Source organism: Rhinoraja longicauda, chromosome 33, assembly GCF_053455715.1.
Source record: "Rhinoraja longicauda isolate Sanriku21f chromosome 33, sRhiLon1.1, whole genome shotgun sequence".
NCBI lineage: Eukaryota > Metazoa > Chordata > Chondrichthyes > Rajiformes > Arhynchobatidae > Rhinoraja > Rhinoraja longicauda.
Window position 1 is genome coordinate 13,038,702 of NC_135985.1, and position 22,797 is coordinate 13,061,498.

General features: G+C 40.8%; 1 protein-coding gene across 3 annotated transcripts in view; it reads right to left on the reverse strand.

Annotated features, from left to right (window-relative positions):
• Positions 1-22,797, reverse strand: part of unc13c (unc-13 homolog C (C. elegans)) — a 247,857-nt gene that overhangs the window by 100,960 nt on the left and 124,100 nt on the right. For all 3 annotated transcript variants that reach the window (XM_078427403.1, XM_078427401.1, XM_078427402.1), the window contains 3 exons: positions 22,627-22,716; positions 20,319-20,447; positions 11,319-11,452 (listed from right to left, as the gene is read on the reverse strand). In XM_078427403.1, coding sequence (XP_078283529.1) covers positions 11,319-11,452; positions 20,319-20,447; positions 22,627-22,716 — 353 coding nt within the window. The remainder of the gene's footprint in view (positions 1-11,318; positions 11,453-20,318; positions 20,448-22,626; positions 22,717-22,797) is intronic.

A 22,797-nucleotide genomic window follows, 5' to 3' on the forward strand; every position in this document is an offset into this window, starting at 1 on the left:
TCTGAGCTCTGCATCCTCGCTCCCAGGTACTTGAAGACCTCCACTTTCTTGAGGGATGCACCACCACTGGCCTTAAGAGGCTCATGGTCACCACCGTTGAACGCCATGTACTCTGTCTTCTTGGCATTGAGGTGGAGGACCACTTTCTCGCACTCCGTCTCGACCCTGCCGAACAGCTCTTGTGCCTTCCCAATTTGGTCTGACAGCCGGATGATGTCATCAGTGAAGTTGAGGTCTGACAAGGTGACTGAGCCGATTCTTCTCGAACTCCTTGGGGTGATTGTGAAGCCAAGGTCCTCGTGTTCCTTCAGCGCCTGCCTCATTGCATAATCAAGGACAATGACAAAGAGAAAGGGTGCCAGCGTGTCTCCCTGTAACACCCCCGCAAGGATTTCTAACACTTTGCTCTCGCCATCCGGGGTGACAACCTTGGCCATGGTACCCAAGTGCATATCCTCAATGGCTCTCAGGAGACGAGCAGGGATACCATAAGCTTTCAAAATCTTCATCATTTTGCATCGATGAATCGAGTCAAACACCTTCTTGAAATCAATGAATCCCGTTGGCCAGGAGATATTAAAGCGTGAAACCATGTTCAGGAACAGCTTTTTTTCCGATGTTATCAGACCATTGAATGGACCTCTCATAAATTCACCATAGGTTGACCAGATCTCTAAATTGGGAGCTTCTGTTTGTTTCTTGGATCTAAATTTTCTCTGTAGCAGGAACACCATATTCTGCACTCTGCTTCCTTTCTCTTTGCACTACCTGCTGTATTTTTGTATGATTTGTTTGTATGGTGGCATTTTCTGTGATAGCACACGTTTTCACTGAATCTCAGTACTTGTGAGAATAATACATTTGGTAATTGCATTGAATCCATAATCTTCTGCTTGTTTCACACATTTCACGTTACATGGGTGGCGAGGCAAGTGCTGAAGGGCCTTTTGTTAACTTAAAGGCTTCTGCACAAAGAGCTGCAAGGCATGGGTTTATTGAGCATGGAAGCATGACCAAGAGATTGAGAAGCTAGTGGAAGAGAGAGGGAGACACCTTCTGCCCAGGATGGTTTGGAGAACAACTGTTTGAGTAGAATTTCAGCAAGGAAACAAGCGCGATTCCTACAGTTCAGTAAAGAAAATCAGTCAATCGTGACTCATGCAGGGTCTCAGTGTAAAACATCAACTATTCCTTCCCTCCCCCACCCCTCTCACCAAGATGCTGCTCAATCCGCTGAGTTCCAACAGCAGATTGCGTTTTGCTCCAGATTCTACCATCCGCAATCTTTTGTCTCAACAAAGTTAATCAAATGCGTCATGAAGAGCTGGGAGAAAATACTCCCCACAGCTAGTTTATGACCATTGAGAGCAAGCCCGTGCAGGTAAATGCCCAGTAATCTGGCAGCAGTCAAGGCATCCTGAATCTTCAGCTGTATGTTGTGCCAAGTGATTTGATACCCCTGTGGAAAACCACAGAGGGAATAATAGGAAGCTCTGTTAGTCCAGTGTGAAACCAACACATGAATGAGCAGCAGGGAATGGTAAACTTTACTGTCGTAGACAATGAAACAAATCACCCCTTGCTTTCTGTTAGGCTGCGCATGAGGAATCATCAGTACACAGTACCAGTAACTACAAAGACAAATTTCTTTTTGACCACAATTCCCATTGTCACAAAACACAATATGTCCAATGCAAAATAAAATGAAGATTTCAAACCAAATAAATAAACCAAAAATTTGTTGCAAAAAAAAAAAATCAAATTGCTCTTGTGCATTTTTTTAGTATGCTGCATCTGTCCAAAGCTTCCCTTGACTCTACTATTACGACTGGAAGGTTGTAATTTTTTGTGGAAAGGACAATACAGGATCTCAGCAATAAACATTGGCACTTCTGGAACTAAAAGGCATGGTGGCAGACTGCACCATCGCCATATCAGCTGCCATGTGTGTAGCTCGCTGACAGCCAATAAAAGAGGGCAATGTTGGCAATTTGTTGCTTTCTTTTCAAGGTTTACGCTTCATGTAGCCATTACCGTCTCTGGTTAGAAAGCAAGTCGCTGCTTGGTTGCAAAAGCCTACAAACACCACCCCTCTCTCACCCCCCCCTTTTGTAATGGGTCATCCATTGTAACACGGTAGACGTCTGAGCCTTCGCCATAGGTCTAAAGACATTCTCCAAAGGATGCCACATCATTCACTCTGCCTTATGCTTGGGTCCACAAGTTTCCCATGGAATTGGACCACCGATATTCTGGATTGGGGCTCTGAACTTTGTTTCAGGTTATCAGGTTCCTCCATAATCCTTGACGTTGAATCAAGGTTTCTGGTGATTTGTCATAGAGTCGTTGCATGGAAATTGGTTCTTGTCCATGCCAATCAAGATGGTCCTATTTGCCCATGTTTGCCCATATCCTTCTGAATCTTGCCGTGAACCAATGGTATCCAATGGTATCTGCATTTCATGGTGCACACCCATCAGTTGTCTCCGTGTACGTCCTCAGCTAAATCCTCTAGAGCAAAGTTTGTTCACTGTTCCTTTCCTGTCATTCCCCCATGACTCAGGCTGAGATCACCCAAGCCAGCATCTCATTGTGTGCAGATGCCATTTTTGAGCTCGGCCCAGAGTCCTGGCAATGTTGTATGTGGCGTGGTGACGGTGAATGTTAAAACATTCAGAGATGTATTTCAGTCTTGGCTAGCGGTCTTGGCAGCACCCACCCCAATAATGAAGGTCTCACACAAAGAGGCTTCGTCATGAAGAAATGCCTGTCCACCTTCTGTAGGATCCAACTATCTCCGGTGATGGGACACCATTTTCTGCAAGCCCAGGGAAGTGAGTGTTGGACAATCAGCTTGGATAGTTTGGTGGTCACAGCTGAGGAAGTGCGGGATGGGAGTCAGACTTACAGCAGTACCACATATATGAGGACATGGTAAAGCATGTGAACATGAGCATAGATTTCAATGATAGAGAATGGGGATAATGATGATTGGTTTGTCGTGCGTGAGCAGTGCCTGAGGCGAATAGGAGGATCTGGCATTTGAGGATGTTTTCAGTGACTTTGATCACTGTGTGAGACCACTGAATTTCCTGCAACACAGCAACCAAATCCCTGCAGTGTGACAGTCAAACACATTTGCAGCCGAGTGTTTTTCAGCAGGGCCACCCACCATCCCCTGCACATTTAAGACAAAACTCCTGCTTTGAACCTCCTCTGTTGCACTCCAAAGACTGGCCTGTGAGTCCTGGAACCTATGTTCCCACATGTAGCACCACTTGCGTTCAGTGCTGGAATGAATACCAGCTCCTTCTTCAGCTGGATCTGATCAACTCTTGGCCTACTGCTGATGTACCCAATGCATCGGCAGCGTGGCTGCACACATGGAAATGAGGAAGCTTGATTGGTTTTTAACGTTAATGATACACTGCTTGATTGATCCCTAACCACCTTCAGCCGAACTCCCTGAATCATTCTGCACCTCAATCAGTTACATTGCAGGGGCATTGGGGAAACAGAAAGCAGACTGTTACTTTATTGCTTTTGAGCTCAGTACTTCAATATGTTTAGTATGAAAATATCACATTATCAGATCAAATTTTAAAGATGAATACATTTTAATTATTCTAATGCTGATATCACTGAAAGGATATGGGTTTGGATTCAGATTGGACTGGAGCGTCCATTGCTGGTCTTTGCATTTCCAAGCTATCAGACATGAGGGATTTAGTTCATGTAAAAGGGAATCTGACTGTAATCTATCCGTAATGCTATTCTGGTTCTTCAAAACGAACTGAAGACTGGATTGAAAAGCAAAAAAAAAAATCAAATTCTGAAATAAAATCAGAAAATGGTGGAAATATTCAGCAGGCCAGGCAGCATGTCTGTTGTGAGCAACAGAGTTAACGTCTGAGTTAATGGCAGAATTGGAAGTAGGAAAAATTAGAAATCAACATGTGTTCAGTTGCATAATCGCAGGGAGAGCAGAGAGAAGAAAAGAAATGTCTGTCATGGTGGTGGTCCCAGCTTGGAGAGGATGAGAGGGGTTAATCACAGCTGATCAGACTGGAGGAGTATAAATAGATTAATGAGAACAGAGGGAAAAAAACAAAGCAGCAACTCTCAAAAATAAATGCCGTTTCAGAAATTCTAAAACAAATGAAAATGTTAGATATATTCAGAAGGTCAGTAGGCTGACCTGAACTAAGTTTGTCTCCCAATAGATGATCCCTTCTGCTCGGGATATTTCATTCATTTTTGTTCTCTCTCCTCTATTCTTATTTCTCCCCTGCTGGTTACATCTTCTCCAGACAGATGAACTAAACTAACCTCATGGTAGACCAGTCCAGAAGGTGAAACACAAGGGATATGTTGGCAAACTGGGTCCAAAATTGGCTTGGTGCTAGGAGGCAGAGGATAAAGGCGGAGGGGTGATTTTCTGATTGGAAGTCTGTAACAAACACTGTTTGCTGTTTGTAATATATATCAAAATGGCTAAAAATGACAGTGGGGCATATATGAGCTGAGAGGTTGGTCAGACAAGTGGCAGATGGAATTTAACCAAACAAACGTGAAGTAATGAACTTTGGAAAGTCAAATTCAGCTAGAACAAATAGAGTAAATGGCCAGGACCTTAGGGGTGTTGGGATACAGAGAGACCTTGAGGTACGTCTAAAGCTCATTGAAAATGGCAACTTAAGTCGATACTGTTGTAAAGAAGACTTTTGGTATGCTTGCTTTCATGGACCAAGGCATTGAGTATAAGAATGAGACGTCATGTTGCAACTGTAGAAAACAATGGATAAACCACATTTTGAGTGTAGTGTACAGCTCTGGTCGCCACATTACAGGAAGGATGTGGTAGTAACAGAGAGGTGATTCACCAGAATGTTGCCAGGAATGGAAGGCTGTAGTTATAAAAAGAGATTGGATGAGCTGGGTTTATTCTCAATGGAACATAGGAGACTGAAGGGTGACCTTATATAGGTTCATTAAATTATGAAGGGCATAGAGAGGATAGATAGTCAGTCTTTTACCGTGGGCAGGAGAGTCTAGAATTGAGGGCAGAGTTGAAGATGGGAGTGGAGAAATTTAAATGCAACCCGAGGGATAAGCTGTTCCACACGGAGGATAGTGGTTATCCGGAATGAGTTGCCGGAGGAAGTGGAAGGGGCAGATACACTTATAATGTTTAAAAGGCATTTGGACAGGTACATAGATAGAAAAGGCCTGATTCATGCAAAGGACGCAGACCTAATTCATGCAAAGAGTCTCAGCATCTCAGGCGTCACGGATGGCATGGATGATGTGGGCTGGAAGGGCACATTTCTCTGCTGTCCGATTCTAAACAAGTTTTCTAGCCAGAAACCTTGTGAATTAACTGATTAGACCTTATGGAAATTCACTGACCGTAAGAATCACTCATGAATAACATGATCAGAGGATGCAACAGACTGGACATTGGCAAGACTGCTTCTTGTACAGCACTATACTCATAACAGAATGTTTCAGTCAGCTGTCCAACAAACGTTGCAGTAAATCCACCACTGAAAGATCAGGTAGAAATGGAGTAAACTCCAAGCCATTACCGATCACGCACTGTCTTCCAAGGGATTGTCACTTATAAAGAACATCAGTGTAAACCAGTACGTGAGATGAGTTTGATGAAGCTTTGCATTCACTAAGCAGGTTCACTTGCAGGAGCACCAGTCAGGGCGAGCAAGTCTGCAGATCTTGCACTACAATTGATTCATCGGTCTGTGTTCTCTCCAAGTGAAACATTTGCTGAATGCTTAGCTTTGTAAAAGTAATCGACTAATTTTGTGATAAGAAGTTACCAGCTGCGCTTTGCAGCGCAGGCAACAATCTGATTAGAGTTATAAAACAAAAGGCATGAAATGCCAGCAGTAAAAAGGTCAAAAATTGCCTGCAGAGCGAGAGAAAAACAAAGTTAACACATCGGTTTGATAACCTTTCATCTGACGAATGAATGTAGTTTCTCCCTCTCCACAGATGGTCCCCGCTGTGATGTGGTATTTCCAGCACTATCTGTTTTTCTATTTTGGAGTATTTTGTTTTATATTCATTCTGATTTTAGATATAACAGTGTATTCTTGAATACGAGTAGATGAGAAAGAGAGCAGATCACGTACTGGAATTCCAACTGTTATGCGGCGATGTGTCTCGGCCAGCAGTGGCCGCCATGGGTGATCCATCACTGATCTGGGTGACAAGATTCAACTTTCTTTTACGGATTTGCCATTACCAATTTATACTTCCAAGCTGGCTGAATCCCTGATATTGAGGTCCTCACGGTGGGTGGGTCCACATTTTTTTGCAGATGCCTACAAACCCACATAATATCCAAAACATCTGAAGTAAGCCGTAGCTTCTGGTTTAATCAGCTCCAAACTTGTCAAAAGTATTTAATGTTGCTGAATGTCTTTGACTTTGAGAAAAGTATTTGAGAAAACAGCATGCTAAACCGTAAAACTTAAACATTTAAAAAAAAATTAAAAACGGAAGTGATGAAAATGGGGGGGGGGGGGGGTAGCGAAACGGTAGGCTTGCTGCCTTACAGCACCAGAGATCCGGGTTCGATCCTGACTACAGGTGCTGTCTGTACAGAGTTATACGTTCTCCCTGTGACCGTGTGAGCTTTCCCCAGTGCTCCAGTTTCCTCCCACACTCCAAAGCCGGACACGTTTGTAGGTTAACTGGCTTTGATAAAAATTGATGATGAATGGGGATCGCTGGTCGGCGCAAATTCTGCGATGTAACTCTAACTAAACCAAATTAAATAAGTATCATTTTCAAATCAATGAATTCAAAAATATAAATTTGTCACCATTGTCATCATTTGGACTGTGGAATTCAGGGCTGTGCCTGGCATTAACCATCTGTACAAGGGTGGAAGTTTCATCATCTTCCTTTGACATTCACTGGCATTATTCTCCATTGTTCACCAGCAATATCTTGGGGACCATCTCTGACCAAAAAATCACCTGGCTAACCTCACCTCACCTGCAAAAGCTCAACCTCGTCCTCACCTGTAAAGCTCAGGAGATGGTCTCCTCAGTTCTCATCTAACACTTGCCACTATTCTCTACTTGCCACTATTCACAGGAAGCAATGTCAAAACTAAACCCCATAAGCTGTGTGGAAACTGTAGGCTGTGTAGGAAACTGGGGAGCTGGTAATGGGCCAACCTTTTCCTCTGGCTTGACTGCATTAAATTCATTGTTGGTAATTCATGACATGTATAATCTGCTCTGGACCTCTTCTAATATAAGTAAGGTCCCAGGATCTGAACTGGTGGAAGCAAGGCAGATAAGCACGTTGTTTCTTCCCCTTACTCATATGTCCTGCTGCTGGAGCCATGCCAGGTTGCATTTTTTGAGTACTTAAATGAGAAAGGTAAAATAGTATGAGCATGGTTTGGGAAAGAGAACAAATAAGAGGAGCACATTTGAATCATTTGGATATTCTAAGGTAGAAGAGCTGATGCACCACTGACTCTGTGAATGCGAGCCCATGACTGCCAACAATCTCTCCTCCAAACAACTGAACCGATGGCACACTGGCCCCTGTCCAGCTGAACCAATAGAACCATCTTTTCCTTGTAACAAATGCAATATGAATATAAACTATAGCAATAGCTATTAACTGCAGCCTTCAATTGAATTGTTTTTCAAACATGTGCAAACTCTGCAACTTTTCACATTTCCATTTTTACTTGTTGGGTGTTACAACTAAATTCTGATGGAGGGTCTGATGGAGGGTCTCGACCCGAAACATCACCCATTCCTCTATTCAGAGATGGTGCCTGTCCTGCTGAGTTACTCCAGCATGTTATGTCTATTTTCAAATTCTGATGAAACCTGCCCAGAGTTTCTCCCACTCCATTTTACTTTGCTGGGATTGGATTGTTCTCATTGTTAACTTGGCTTTGTCCAAACCTACTCTGGAAGACCTGGCAATGTCAAAGCAATGTAAAGTCAAGCAATTCAATTTAAAACTTTACTGGGTGAAATTTCTTTGAGACAAAGGACCCCAAAATTAGATATTAAACAGTTACATTTTGAAGTAAATTTCATTTAAGATTACATTATAAATTGACTTTTCAATTTGCCAGTGGACGATTTAAAATTTCAAGGTCTTTTGTTCTTAATGGAATAGAAATAAGATCTGTTTCAGGATATTGATAAGTGATTAAAACGAAAAGTTGATTAAAGGAAAAGCATTTACTCTTTTTTTTTTTAGAAATGTGACAAATTTTATTAGTAAAAGAAATGAATCTTCCAGAATTTAATTGCATACTTTTGGTAAGATAATGTTGTGTCTTATGTGTGCTTTCTGAAGTAATCAGCATTCACTAATTCCAGTGATCCATCATTCTTCATTTTCTGCGTAGGAAAGAACTGCAGATGCTGGTTTAAATCGAAGATAGACACAAAATGCTGGAGTCAGTGGGATAGTCAGCATCTCTGGAGAGAAGGAATGGGTGACGTTTTGGGTTGAGACCCTTCTTCCTTTTAACTTGATAAAAGAGAGTCCCAAGGAAGTAGCTGGAAGCCAGTGAATCTATTATACCTGACTTTTTTTGTTTGTATTGGCTGTATCTATATTGACATAATTAATGAATTTTCCACGCTCCCAGAAACTTGACTCTCAAAGCATCCATAAATTTTCAGAAGCAGCATCTGGCTGCTCTACACATATGTTAATTCTGCATATGTGCTTTGGTGGGGGCAATGCCACAGATGGCTGCCAATTCTCTCATCACATCCTCTGAAACCCAAATCATTGTTTGGCTTTTTAATGGACAAAATCTGCATGTTGGAAATTGTGCCTTCATTAAAACTAATTTTTTTTTTGGAACCTAAGATGGAGCTGTACTTTGCCAGAAGAATGTTTCAGAAATGCAGAAATGATTCCAATTTAAGAGGGTTATAAAATGAGACTAAGGTCGAAAGCAAGAGCAAGGACAAAGAAATGTGTCATTTATTGAAATACTATTTTGTGACCAAGGAGTTGGAACAATGAGTGAACAATTTAAATATATATAAAATCCAGTGTAGTTTGTGAATCTTAGAACCCGACAAAATACTGCATGCAAGGTTGAAAATAATAAGAGCTTAATAATGGCATCGCAATAATAATGGCATCTCAATATCCTCAATTTTCCTGTTAGATGACTTTAACTGCACGGCCTTTTAGTGAATGAATAACTTGTTCACCAGCACAATAGAAACTCATATTTTACATTTACATTACAGTAAAAGTCAGTTGAATTTCAGGATACCCGATGAACATGAATATTTCTACTCTGGGCAGACACAGAAAAACTGTAAAGATTATTTAGATTGGTTGAGTATTTAATCTCACCTTTGAACAGAAAAGCCATTTTTCAAGTCCTATTAAGTTTAAGTTAAGCAATTAAATATCGCTACTTAAAGGTCATGGAACAAGCAGCCTGAAAGAAAATCCATGTTGACAGATCAACTGGTTTTCAAATAAATCTCAAGACTGATGACCACTACAACTAATGGTTTTGAACAAAATGATGGCCCAAAGTGGCTGAGCATGCTGGGACTCTGCCTGGCAAAGACCGTGACGTAACATTTTCACACAGCAATGAATAGTTCAAAATTCAGCAACTTGCTTGAAAGGCATCCTCAGCTTTACTTTGCAGACATCGTTGATTCACCAAATAATAAATGCTACTGTTACATCGTAAACACCTGGTTGTCCAGGGAATAAACCAACAAGAGACACCCCAAGAATAAGTTGTCCAATTTGCTCCAAATGGTCCAAGAAGAGTGTTGCCTGGGGAAATAAGCAATTTAATGCATTTCTGAATAGAAAACTGAAATGCAAGACCCACACCTGGTAGTACCCAGCTGGATTTCCTGATAATGCAAAATGATTTAAATATGGTCACATTTTTAATATCTGTTTTGATGAAATAAACAGCGATTTAATCGAAAAATGCAATCTAATTTTAGGCTAGTTTGCACATGACTTTATATCTGAAGTATGTTGAAACTCCATAGCACTTTATGGTAGCATATTTTAATGCATTTAGTGAAAGATTATTCTATTGGAAGATATAAGTCCTATGTAATGGATGGTCTTTAACACAGGTAGACTGGGGGGATAATTTTATTGACACATGGTGGATCAAGCTTTTGTGCCAAGAATTGCCTTCAAACCGATTGTAAATTTCCTATTTAGAGCATAAATACTATTGTTACAAATTTATTGGCAACAGCAACAATTTATGGTCATAAATAAACATTAACTGTCAAAGTAAATTTGCGGCTTGTTGGCCAAAAATCTCTATTTAATGAATTATGACAGTAATGTGTAATTATGCATATTTCATTTTGGAACAGGGGATTGGATATCTTGGATCCCACACAATCCGATCAGTACTCACTCTTCCTGCTTTTGCAGAATATCAACGCTCGTTTTTGTCTCAGATTACATTCCCAAAGATTGTGCAGCCAAACTGAAGAATCTTCAAACACAGATGTGTCAGCATATGAAAAATGTCCGCCTATAATTTCTGTCAGACAGAAGCAGTGAAAATGTTCTTCTTTTATCTCTTTAATAGATTTAACAGATCTCCACATGGTAAAATCATGATTTTAAAAAGCTGACAGATATTTCTAGGAAAAACAACTGCAGATGCTGGTTTAAATCGAAGGTTGACACAAAATGCTGGACTAACTCAGTGGGACAGGCAGCATCAGCGCAAATTGGAGGAACAGCACCTCATATTTTGCTTGGGTAGTTTACACCCCAGCGGTATGAACATTGACTTCTCTAACTTCAGATAGTCCCTGCTTTCCCTCTCTATCCACTCCCCCTTCCCGGTTCTCCCATCAGTCTTCCTGTCTCCGACTATATCCTATCTGTGTTCCACCCCCTTCCCTGACATCAGTCTGAAGAAGGGTCTCGACCCGAAACGTCACCCATTCCTTTTCTCCAGAGATGCTGCCTGACCCGCTGAGTTACTCCAGCATTTTGTGTCTGCCAAATATTTCTGTTCAACGTCCTTCCTACACCATCCCCCTCCCACAACAGCAAGGTTTTTTTTTTCCCCCAGTTTTGTTCATTTATTGCAACACAATTGTAAATGTTTAGTAAAAATATGAGATTATCATTGTCAAATGATTGTAATCCTTTGCCTTGGAGTTTCTCTATTTTTATTGACAGCAAGATCTGAGGTTTAATTATGTTTCAAAAATCATCTTCCCATTTAGCACAAGGATGTCATCAGAACTGAAGCTAAAATGTATAACTTTACTTACTGGTTGAGGATAGAAGCATAGGCTGCCTTGTCCTCTTCTACACACGAAACCATCAAAGTAATGAGTTTAGGCCAGAATTCTAGGTTTTTAATGCTGGGTCCCTGTTCTTCACGAGGGATGTCTTGTTTTTTACTCTGTAGAGGCAAAAGTTCCACGTTCAAAAACAAAATGTAATATTATATAAATATAATATTTTGCATATCACATGAATATTATCTATTAATAGCAATCTTCAAATGATATAAATAACTTTCAACACACCAAATGCAGAATGGTCAAGATAGTCAATGGGTAAAATGGGTGAAATGTGGAGTAAAATATTCAGTAGAAGCAACCATTAATTGTTCAATGCCAGTTTATTGTCACGTGTCCCTAAGTACAGTTTTTTGCATCCTACTATACATTAGGGACATTCATACTAAGTGCAAGAATTCTAGACAGTAGACCCCATTGAGTCAATACCCAAGACCCGCCATGTTTCAGGCACCATCTTAAGTTGTCAAGTCAGTTGACCCTGTTCAATTATATAATATTAATGTGTGCATTTGCTCCCAATGGCTCAGTCTAAACTTGCTGAGATTTCCTCAAATTCATGGCAGCTGATTGCCAGTGCCATTAGTCCACCTCCGGCTGTTGATGCTTAAAGGGGAAAGCACAAATGGCTGGAGGGAAAAGATTGAGTAGGAGCAACCTTTGTATCTAGTTGCTACAGTTAGTAAACTCTTGATGCTTTTGCATCAGCATGGTTCTATTTCAAATTATATATTCCCCTCCTTGTCATTTGCTGGTACAGCTGCTTTTTCACCTGCAGATGAGGTAAACAGGATTAATTACATTAGTAAACAATGAAAACCAAGGGAGAACTCCATGCATGATTTATTTTTCAATATTTTTTAACTGGGTCAGCGCTGTGTTCAAATGAGCCTCCTTTTGAAGGGCTGTTCATGCCTTCATTTAATGGCTTAGCCCAGGAGGATGCCTTTGTACTTAGGCCCTTCGCCCTGCTTGCCCCAAGTTGAATATTGAGTATTTTTCTTCTGTCAAAAGGACAGGGAAATAAGTCTTATTTGATTGATCCATGACAAACCGTAGTGATCATAATACAGCAGAGACATATGTATCAATCCTCTGTCCCTCAATATTCTGTGAACATTCAGCACAGTGGCTGCTCATTTATGAATCTTGTTAGTAACAATTAAAAATTGGAGGTCTACATTCTGATATAGATGTGGGCAAATCCAGCCTACTCCAATCAAGTGAGTTACTTGGCAGGATCCACGCTTATTGGAAAAATGTAATAGCCGACAAGAAACGCGACCAGCTTTTGGCAGCCATGTATCATTGGATAAGTGGCTATCACTTTTGACAAAGTGCCTTCAACTTGTAACATAAACTGTTTCTCCTTCCGCAGATGCTGTCTGACTCTCCTGAGTGTTCTCAGTATTCTGTGTTTTTATTTCAGATTTACATCATCTGCATTTTTTGATTTCCTCCAACCACAGCAATCAATGGAAAGAACCTGCCCAAACTCCACCTATCATATCAGAGTCATACATCAGCCATCTACTTACATTAACATTAGACTCATTCTATTTTATCCTCCTCACATTCCCATTAACTCCCCCCCTACACCAGTGGGGGCAATTTATAGTGGCCAATTAGCCGAACAACCCACATGTCTTTGGGATTTGGGGGGTGAACTAGAACATCCAGAGGAGCCCCATGTGGACACAGGGACACGCAGACAGCAGAGGTTAGCACTGAACCTGTGGCTCGAGCAGCTGCACTACTTCTCTACCTATGTGTGTGGGGTTTTGATACAATTATCTGACAATGGCTGGAGGAAGAGGGTCATATCCATCAAGATCATCAAACAATGTAAGACCGTGGTATTTGTTGCAAGGAAGCCTTCCCCAGCATGTATCAGAGGGTTGGCCTGATAACCTGCAGGCACAGCCTCACACATGCACAATGCTAACTGCTCAGTCTCAGCAGCTGCTGTAAAGGATGACGATGAGCTGATACATTATTCAGCCTCGCTGAAAACTTTCAGATTTTTATGCTCATTCCATCAAAATCTCACTCCCACACAGGTCTATGCTCTGAACATAGATTTCCACTAATATCTCTTAACAATGTACATGAGCTGACCAGGGAGTACACGTTTGTTACCAGAATATTTAGTGTTATTCTAATGGAAGTGATTCACATTGCAAACATTACTTGCTAAAATCAACACTATCACACCAAAGACATATGCATGGAGGCTGGTATTATTCTGGAGAACCTAAAACTAAATTATTCGATTAAATATATGTAGACAATAGACAATAGACAATAGGTGCAGGAGTAGGTCATTCGGCCCTTCGAGCCAGCACCGCCATTCAATGTGATCATGGCTGATCATGTAATGCCTGGTATTCTTTTTAAACTGGGCAAACTAGAGAAAAAGGTTTATGTACTGTATTTCTGGATAGAATTAAGACATAATTTACATAAATTGACCTGAAATTTCTCAAACGATAACCTAAAAATTAAGTAAACACAAGCAAACTTTAGATTACTGAAGAATAATTAATTTGCATTTAAAGTCATAGTCATAGCTTGTTCCATACACCCATTTCCCTTTGTGTGAAAAAGTTACCCCTCAGATTCCTATTAAATCTTTTCCCCTTCACCTTAAACATTCGGGATACAATTATTCATGGCAAGTCACAGAGGAGTAAAGGCTTCTTATGCAATTGACATTTTATCTTGCATAGTGCTACGTCTTCAACCAAATGACTTCCTTCAGCAATGGCTTGTTTACTTGTAATGCAGGATTAATGAACCTGACATTGCAGTCAAATCAGACAGAAAGGTTCTGATCACATAAATTCAGGAGAGCACTATATATTTCGTAGGTAACATGAATGCAAAGTGCTCAAACTATTTTAAAATATTGTTCTTGCTAGCTAATATTCAACTGAAATACATTGCAGTTGAGCCCTGCTTGAAATGAATACTTACTAGACCAAGTGGACCCATTGGGCCCAAACCTCTCCTGCATTGGTGCAGCACCCTCTCCCCTCCCATCCTCCTCCCTCCTTCCCCCTCCCCATCCTCCCCCTCCTCCCTCCCTCCCCCTCCCCCTCCACCCCTTCCCGTCCTCCTCTCTCCTTCCCCCTCCACCCTTCCCTTCCCCCCCACTCCATCCCCCTCAATCCCCCTTATCTTCACTCCTCCCCCCTCCCTCCCTAGGAGAGAGATTTAAACTTAAAAATGTGAATAACTTTAAAAATACAACCGATTTCAAAGAAACTTCTTCCATTAGCACCAAAGGGACGACGGTGAGTAAGGTGGGCCTAAAATGGCCGCACTATCGTGTACCGTTCTTGGCGGTAGTTCAGGAACAAACAAACAAACCAACGAGAGTTTTAGTATATAGATTTCAAGAATTCAAAATACTGAAGGTACTGCCTGAATCACATCAAGCTGCAAAGAGAACATTCCAAAACTAGAGATAGACACAAAATGTTGGAGTAATACAGTGGGGCAGGCAGCATCTCTGAAAAAATAGCTAGGTGACGTTTCAGGTCAGGATCCTTCTGCAGATTAGAGGTCTTCTTCAAAACCAGAGGTGAATTTAAGGTGAGAGGGGAAAGATTTAAGAGGCTTTGGAGGCAACCTTTTTCATTCAGAGGTAGGCCATATCTGGAATTAGCTGCCAGAGGAAATGGATACAATTACAACTTTTGAAAGACATTTGTACAGATATACTGTATGGCTAGTTATGGTTGAGAGGGATGTCGGCCACATGTGGGCTAATGGAATTAGCCCAGAATGCAAACTTGATTGGCATCGACAAAGTGGAATGGTGGGCCTGTTTCAGTGCTATATAGCTCTATGAGTCAATGACTCGAAATAATCATAATTAGAACTGTTTGCAGTTTATATTAACAATTTGGATGAGAATGTACATGGCATGATTAGTAAGTTTGCAGATGACACTAAAGTGGGTGGTATCGTAGATAGTGAAGATGGTTATCAAAAAATTATAGCAGCATCTTGATCAGTTGGGCAGGTGGGCTGAGGAATAGCTAATGAAGTTTAGAACAGATAAGTGTGAGTGTTGCATTTTGGGAAGTCAAACTAGGGCAGGGCCTTCACAATGAATTGTAGGATCCTGGGAAGTGTTGTTGAGTACAAGGATCTAGAAGTGCAGGTTAATGGTTCCCTGAACGTGGTATCACAGGTAGACAGGGCGGTCAAGAATGCTACATTGGCCTTCATCAGTCCGTGTATTGAGTATTGAAGTTGAGATAACAAGTTGCAGTCCTATAACATGTTGCTGGTCTTTAGAATTACAACATGGATAGAGGCCCTTCAGCCTACTAAGTCCATGCCGACCAGTGATTATCCCATAAACTAGCACGATCCTACACACTAGGAACAATTTATAGAAGCCGATTATCCGACAAACCTGTACGTTTTGGGAGGGTGGGAGGAAACCAGAGCACCTGGAGAAAACCCACGCGGTCATAAGGAGAATGTACAAACTCTGTACAGACAGCACCCATGGTCAGGATCGAACCCGGGTCTCTGGCACTGTAAGGTAGCAACTCTACCGCTGCACCACTGTGCCACCACCTTTGGAGTATTGTGTTCAGTTTTGGTCACCTTTATATAAGAAGGATATTAAGCTGGAAAGAATGCACAGAAGATTTACGAGGGTGATGTCAGGACTCGAGGGCCTGAGCTATAGGGAGAGGTTGGGAGGACTAGGACTCTATTCCTTGGAGTGCAGGAAGCTGAGGGATGATCTTATCGAGGTGTACAAAATCATGAGGGGAATAGATAGAATGAACACACAGAGTCTTTTACCCGGACATAGGTTTAAGGTGAAAAGGGAAGGATTTAATAAGAACCTGAGGGCAATTTCATTGCACAGAGGGTGGTAAGTATATGTAATGAGCTGCCATAGAAGTAGTTGAGGCAGGGACTATAACAAAATGTCAGACATTTGGACAGGTACATGGATAGGAAAGGTTTAGGGGGATATGGGTCAAATGCATGCAGATGGGATTAGCTTAGATGGGGCATCCATTTTGGAAAGGTGGTACTTTGACACAATACTTGATAAAGATTTTGAATTGTAATTGAAAATAGTCTAAACTACACTGCTATATAATGTGCTAAGAAGCTCAGCACATCTCAGTATATCTTGTAATGTTGCTTTAGATCTGGAAAATGAAAACTGTTTCAGGCCTTTTCTTTGGGCTGTCACCAATTTCCAGTTCTTAGGTAAACAGTGACATTTAAACAAGCTGCACAGTCATTCTCTGATCTCTTCTAATTCACACAAACATATTTCAGGCAGTCTGATGATTGCCAGTTGGTCTTCCAAGTATCAACCTTGAATCCCCTCATTTGGAACTAATTCTGGTCCATCTGGTAGCTCTCTCTGAATCAATTTGAAGGTTCCCATAGCATCAATGTAGGGTCTCAATTGGAATAAATACAGTCCTCTGGGATGTAAAGGGATATGATCACAGTTTACATACAGCAAACTGCAAACTATCTAATTTGCACAAAAATACAATAAATAACTGATAGATAGGTCGCTGCCATGAATAAAAAAAATAGTGGTATAATTTATCCTCAGATTTAAATCAGTTTAATTGGTTTCTATTCAAGAATAAAGTTTGTAAATTACAAGTGCTAGTGTTAAAATTCTCCAGAGACCTCATTTTTTAATTTTTTAGTATTAAAGTGAAATTATTTTTTCCTTGTTGGTGATAATCATATAGAAATGATATTCTATTTGAACTCTGCAACGCATGACATAGAACAATCGTCTGGATATCCAGCATCATCAGGCCAAACTCTTGGAACTCTCAAGAGGCAAGTGTCAAGAGTGTTTTATTTTCATACTAGATCAAGTGGACATGAACCTCTCCTGCATCGGTGCAGCACCCTCTCCCCCCCCCCCCCCCCCCCCCACTCCCCCCTCCTCTCTCCCCCCTCCATTCCCCCCTCACCTCTCCCACTCCCTCCCCTCCTCCCCCTCCCTCCTCCCCTCCCCCCTTCATCTCCCCTCCCCTCCCTCCTCCCCCCCCCCTGTCCCCCCTCCCCTCCTCCCCCTCCCTCCTCCCCTCCCCCCTTCATCTCCCCTCCCCTCCCTCCTCCCCTCCCCCCGTCCCTCCTCCCCTCCACCCCCCCTCTAACAATAACCCTATGTGCAACACTAAAAACAGAATATGCTGGAAACACACAGCAGGTTAGCAGCATCAGTAGAACAAAAAATTGAGTTAAGATGCCAGGCTGAAGGCCCTTCATCAGAACATCCTCTGTTTTTATTTCAAAATTTCCAGCACCCTCAGATTTTTATTTTCACCCGTGACTGTTACTCTACCAACACTTCTGTAAAAGTTGTGATGTTATGTTGCTTTTGAAAACATTAGATGGCACACCCTTGGAGTACTGTATGCAGTATGACTATGACTGTTACTCTACCAACATCTCTCCCAATTTTGCATCTTATAATTATTTTGACAGTTGAGGATACTTATTTTATCATGATTGGCAACTGAATATATATAATTTTCATTATTTATCAATTGTTTGAATCATCCACCAACACCCCAACAGGGGATAGCTGGAAAGATCAAAGTCAAGTCACACATTCAGCACCACTAACTTTTTTATATCCCTGTGTTGTAAACAGAATTCAATTCAGGCAGAAGCAAGTGGCAAACACTTTAGGGATAGTGACCATACCTGATACAGATAGTCAGAGATTTAGGGTGCTTCCCAAAACTGAGCACAGTACTCCAAGTGTGTTCCATCTAATGTTTTCCAAAACAACATAACATCCCAACTTTTATATTCCACGTGTCGGAAGGAACTGCAGATGCTAATTTAAATCGAAGATAGACACGAAAACCTGGAGTAACTCAGCGGATCAGACAGCATCTCTGGAGAAAAGGAATAGGCGACGTTCCGGTTCGAGACCATTCCATGTCTTGACATATCATAGTAAGCATTTTCTATGCCTTTTTCACTACCCTATCAATCTATGTAGATACCTTTAGGGAACTGGGGACATGAAGCCCAAAGTCTCTCTGTTCATCAATAGTCCTTAGCTCCCTACCATTCACTGTCAATGTCCTTCCTTTATTTAACTTCCCAAAATTTGCCACCTTGCAATTAATGGGATTAATTTCCATCTGCCAATAGTTTGGCCAACTTTCTATCTGATCCATTTCCTGCTGCAGCCTTACACAACCTTCCTCACTATGAACAGCACTACCAATTTTCATGTCATCTGCAAACTCACTAATCATACCTCCTACATTCACATCCAAGTTATTAATATCTATCACAAACACAGGTCTCGCCATTGCTCCCTGTGGTACACCATTGGTCACAGGCCTCCAAGCAGAAAAGCATCCTCTGCCATATCCTCTGCCTCCTATCACCAAGCCAAACTTGGCTCCAATTAGCCAGCTCGTCTTTCCATGGATCAGCTTTCCATGCAGGACCTTCTCAAATGTCTATGAAAGGAGATCCTGTCTGACTAATTTAAGAAGTTTTTTTGAACAGGTATCTAAATATATTGATGAGACACTTGTGATTGATGTAGTTGATATTGACTCCTGCAATGATCTTGTCAAGGTGCAGCAAGAAAGCCTAGTCCAAAAGATCCAAGGCAAGCTGGCCATTTGTATTGACACAAGAAGCACGTATGGAATTTGTGAAGATTCAGCTGTTGCTTCAATTTGACTTCTTGCGAAGGCTCTCATTTTCAACCTGCTGCAGACCATCCAAGGAGGAATCAGCCTTTGACAAATGAGTATGTGCTTATTGGTGAGCAGGTGACTGAGACCTTCCAGATGACCAGCTTTCTCCTATAGTCCGTCTTATAGTACAATATCACCATCTCCCATTCCTCATCACCAAAATTGACACATTCATATTACCTGTTTAACAAACAAATGCCATTTCTCTGTTGATCATCTGGTATTCTATCTCCTACTCCAATGACTCCTCAACTCCTTGCATCCATTCCACACAATCCCTTGCTTACCTTTGTTCAAATTACAGCATTTTTTTCCAGTGTTATTATCATTTATCATCCCACCTCCCCATGTTGCTTGCTGTTCCTTTGTTCATCTTGTTTGCTTGTGAAGTTTAGGGGCTGACTTTTCAGTCACTGATGCATTTTCAAATTCTGTGCACTTTACTATCCTACTGTTCATATCAATGTATTGTCTTTCTGCTGACTGGTTAGCATGCAACAAAAGCTTTTCACTGTACATTGGTATACATGACATTAAACTAAACTAAACTCCTTGTTGTGCGCTCCTAACAGGAAAGGTTCATTTATCCAAATAAGATTGCCTCACCATGGTAGCTATTCAGCAAGATTTCTTTCATGGTTGCCTACTTAACTTGAGGAAGGAAACAAATCTAAAAATATACATAAAAACTTTTTAATGAAACTCAATCAAAAGAGGAAATTGCACTGCCAAGTACATTACACAGCCACATTATCATGATAATTCTGTGTGGCTGTCTTTTTTCTTCAAGTATGAGAGTCTAAATTATCACAGATGCTTTATTTTATCCTGGATTTGGTTTTGACGTGAATGTACCTAATTGTGAGGGGAAAAAACAGCTCAATGCTAGTTTTCTGCAACAGCAAAGTCATCTATATTTAACTCATTATATTATAATGAGCAGACAAATTGGAGCTAATCAGTGAATCTTTCCGCTGGCTGGAAGTGATGAAAAATATAAATATTTATTCAATGAATATCTTCATTAAAATGTTGCTCAAAATGAAATGTTTCCTAATAATGAGATGTTAAACTTTTGCAAATAAATACACATTTAATACAGATGTCATTTTGACTACTGTATTGTTTTATAACTATGACCTATTTTCTTCACATTTCTTGGATACTCTAGTAAATTGTTAATCATTGACACTTGCATATAAAGAGCAAAATCTATTACCTGATCCAGCAACTGGTTGTACAAGTCATAGCAATTGTCAAAAATGTATCTGTAGGTTGAGTCCAGGCAGGCTTTCACACAGTCTTTCACGACAGAACTCGCTCTGGGGGGGCTTTGCAGTTCTTGAACCTGAAATGATTCATATTTATTGAGCCACTAATTGAGCAACAATTTTGCCACATAGATCATACAAACAAGCAAAAAAAATTATCAGTGGTAATGTCACATGCACATGTGGTAAAATAAAGTATTTGTGAGCACAAAATTCAAATGCCATTTTACTTTCAAACTAAGTCACGAGCGATATGTCACATGACACTCAAGACTTATTTTCTTCTTTAGCTCAGTGCAACAATTCTGTGACATTCCTGAGCAACATGAGGAGGCCTACGGCTTTCTTCCTCAATTCTTTCGAAGTTAATTGAAAAATTGGGGCAGCTCCTGAACCAGCAAGAGTCATGTTAAATAGAGCTTCTGGCCTGACCAGCTCGATCAAACTGCTGGAAGTAGCTGTGTACAATGGGTTCAGGCAAAAATGTTATGAACTGTACGATACTGCAGTAATAAATACATTATTGATGGGTCAGGACTTAAACATAAATAGTAAGCACTTGATTCAAGCACACTGTAGCACCTAATGCCTCGTGGCACAGTGTCCAGCATGCAGTGTTGCAGTGCTCATTTTTTAGGTGTCACTGGTGGCTGCTGTTAAATTCCCCGCTAGTTAAAATTCCCCGCTGTTTATTTTGGCTTTTGTTTACAGAGGTGCCGGAGCGGCGTTCCGGTGAGCTCCGGCAGCATTGCCCCTCTGCCAGCATGTTACCAACAGGCCAGGGAGGGGAAGAAAATACATAACATTGCAGTGATTTGGACAAAGGTAGTAGAAAAAAATAGTTATGAAAAGTCTTGATAGGCTCCAATTTTTTTTCTCAGGATGGAAATGATGGAAATGTCAACAGACTAGAAGGCTGAGCGTTAAGGTTAGAGAGAGAAAGTTGGAAGGAGATGTGGGGGGGGGGGGGGGGGCAGTTTTTTTTACTCTGAGGAAGAACTTCCAAGTTGAATTCTAAGCCAAAAGGGAAAGGACTAAAATATATTGGTTCTGATAAGCACTGCAGAACTTTCATTTGTCGGAGCTCTACTTCATATTCATTTTACTGGCTGTTGTATTAACACTGGCATTGAATAATACATTCCAAATGTTAAATAACTGCTCACAAGGATAACAGTTCATTTGTTTAAATAAAGTTTTCTTCTCATACTGTAGGTATTCCATTAAAGCAACATATTCCCACAGGCAGTTTTCTTTCCGAATAGTTTCTTCTAAGGAGGTATTAAATCACGACACATTTCTCTCCTTTTCATTCTGTCCTCTCCTTTCATCCATGTCCTTGAGATCAGTGACCAATGGGAACTGGAGGGTGAGATAGATGCTGGAATAGGCAAGGCAGGAAAACTGGATCATGTAGATAACTGGAAAGGTATCTCATTTATCCATGATACTCCCTGTGGTGGCCAGGATTCCTAAGTCCTGGAGAACCAACTGGTCAATGTATAAAACTAAATGGAAGGTCAATATAAAGCCCCTCGGTCTGTTAATATGGAAATGAAGTATCTGGGGTCAAACTGGTTTACCTGTCCATATCTCACCTCCATTAATCCTGAAATGGACAGATTATCAGTACCACGGTGTTGGTTAAAGAAAAACTGCTCCAGGTCAGTCTTTGTTCAGGTTTCTAATCTCTACCCTCAGTTTCACAACAGTCCCAATCTCCCATTCCTTCCCCTCCATTGTTTTTGGGATTAAAGGTGCCCACATTTAGCATATTACCATGTGTGATGCAATGATCAACTCCATTGAGACAGCTCGTTTATGCCATCCAGGTTCAGATGCCCTACAACTTATCCAGAACTACTAACCCAAAGATCCTGTATTAATAAAAATGTGTTCAGCAATTAGAATTAACCAACATATTAAGTTCTTTCAGAAAAGATAAGATTGGATAAGAGGACTGGTTCTGTATGAAAAGAGGACTGGTTCTGTATGAAAAAAAGACCGCCTATAAATGGCACTATCTGCCTTATTGTGTTTTAAACTCTACAGCAATCCATTGTTGCAGTCAACACTTTTAACAGGGTCAAGCCACCTGATCAAACTGGTGCAGGGTTAAATTATAATTGTAGGAAAATCCATAATAAGATAGAATAAAACAGAAATATGTTTGCCATGAAAAAAAAAAGAATAAAGACATTTTTACTAATGAATCATATTCCATATAACAGTTCTATATGTAATATAAGTGCCTACCTTCATTCGAAAAAAGGTAATGCTGGTCAAAAGGTCCACTGTAGACTTCAGGTCCTGCAGTCTTTCTGGATTACTTGCTGGGAAATTATCCTAGGAAAATGATATTTAGCTTTACAGCTTTGAAATGCAGGCAAAAGTGATACATGCCTTTAAAAAATGCACCTTAATGTG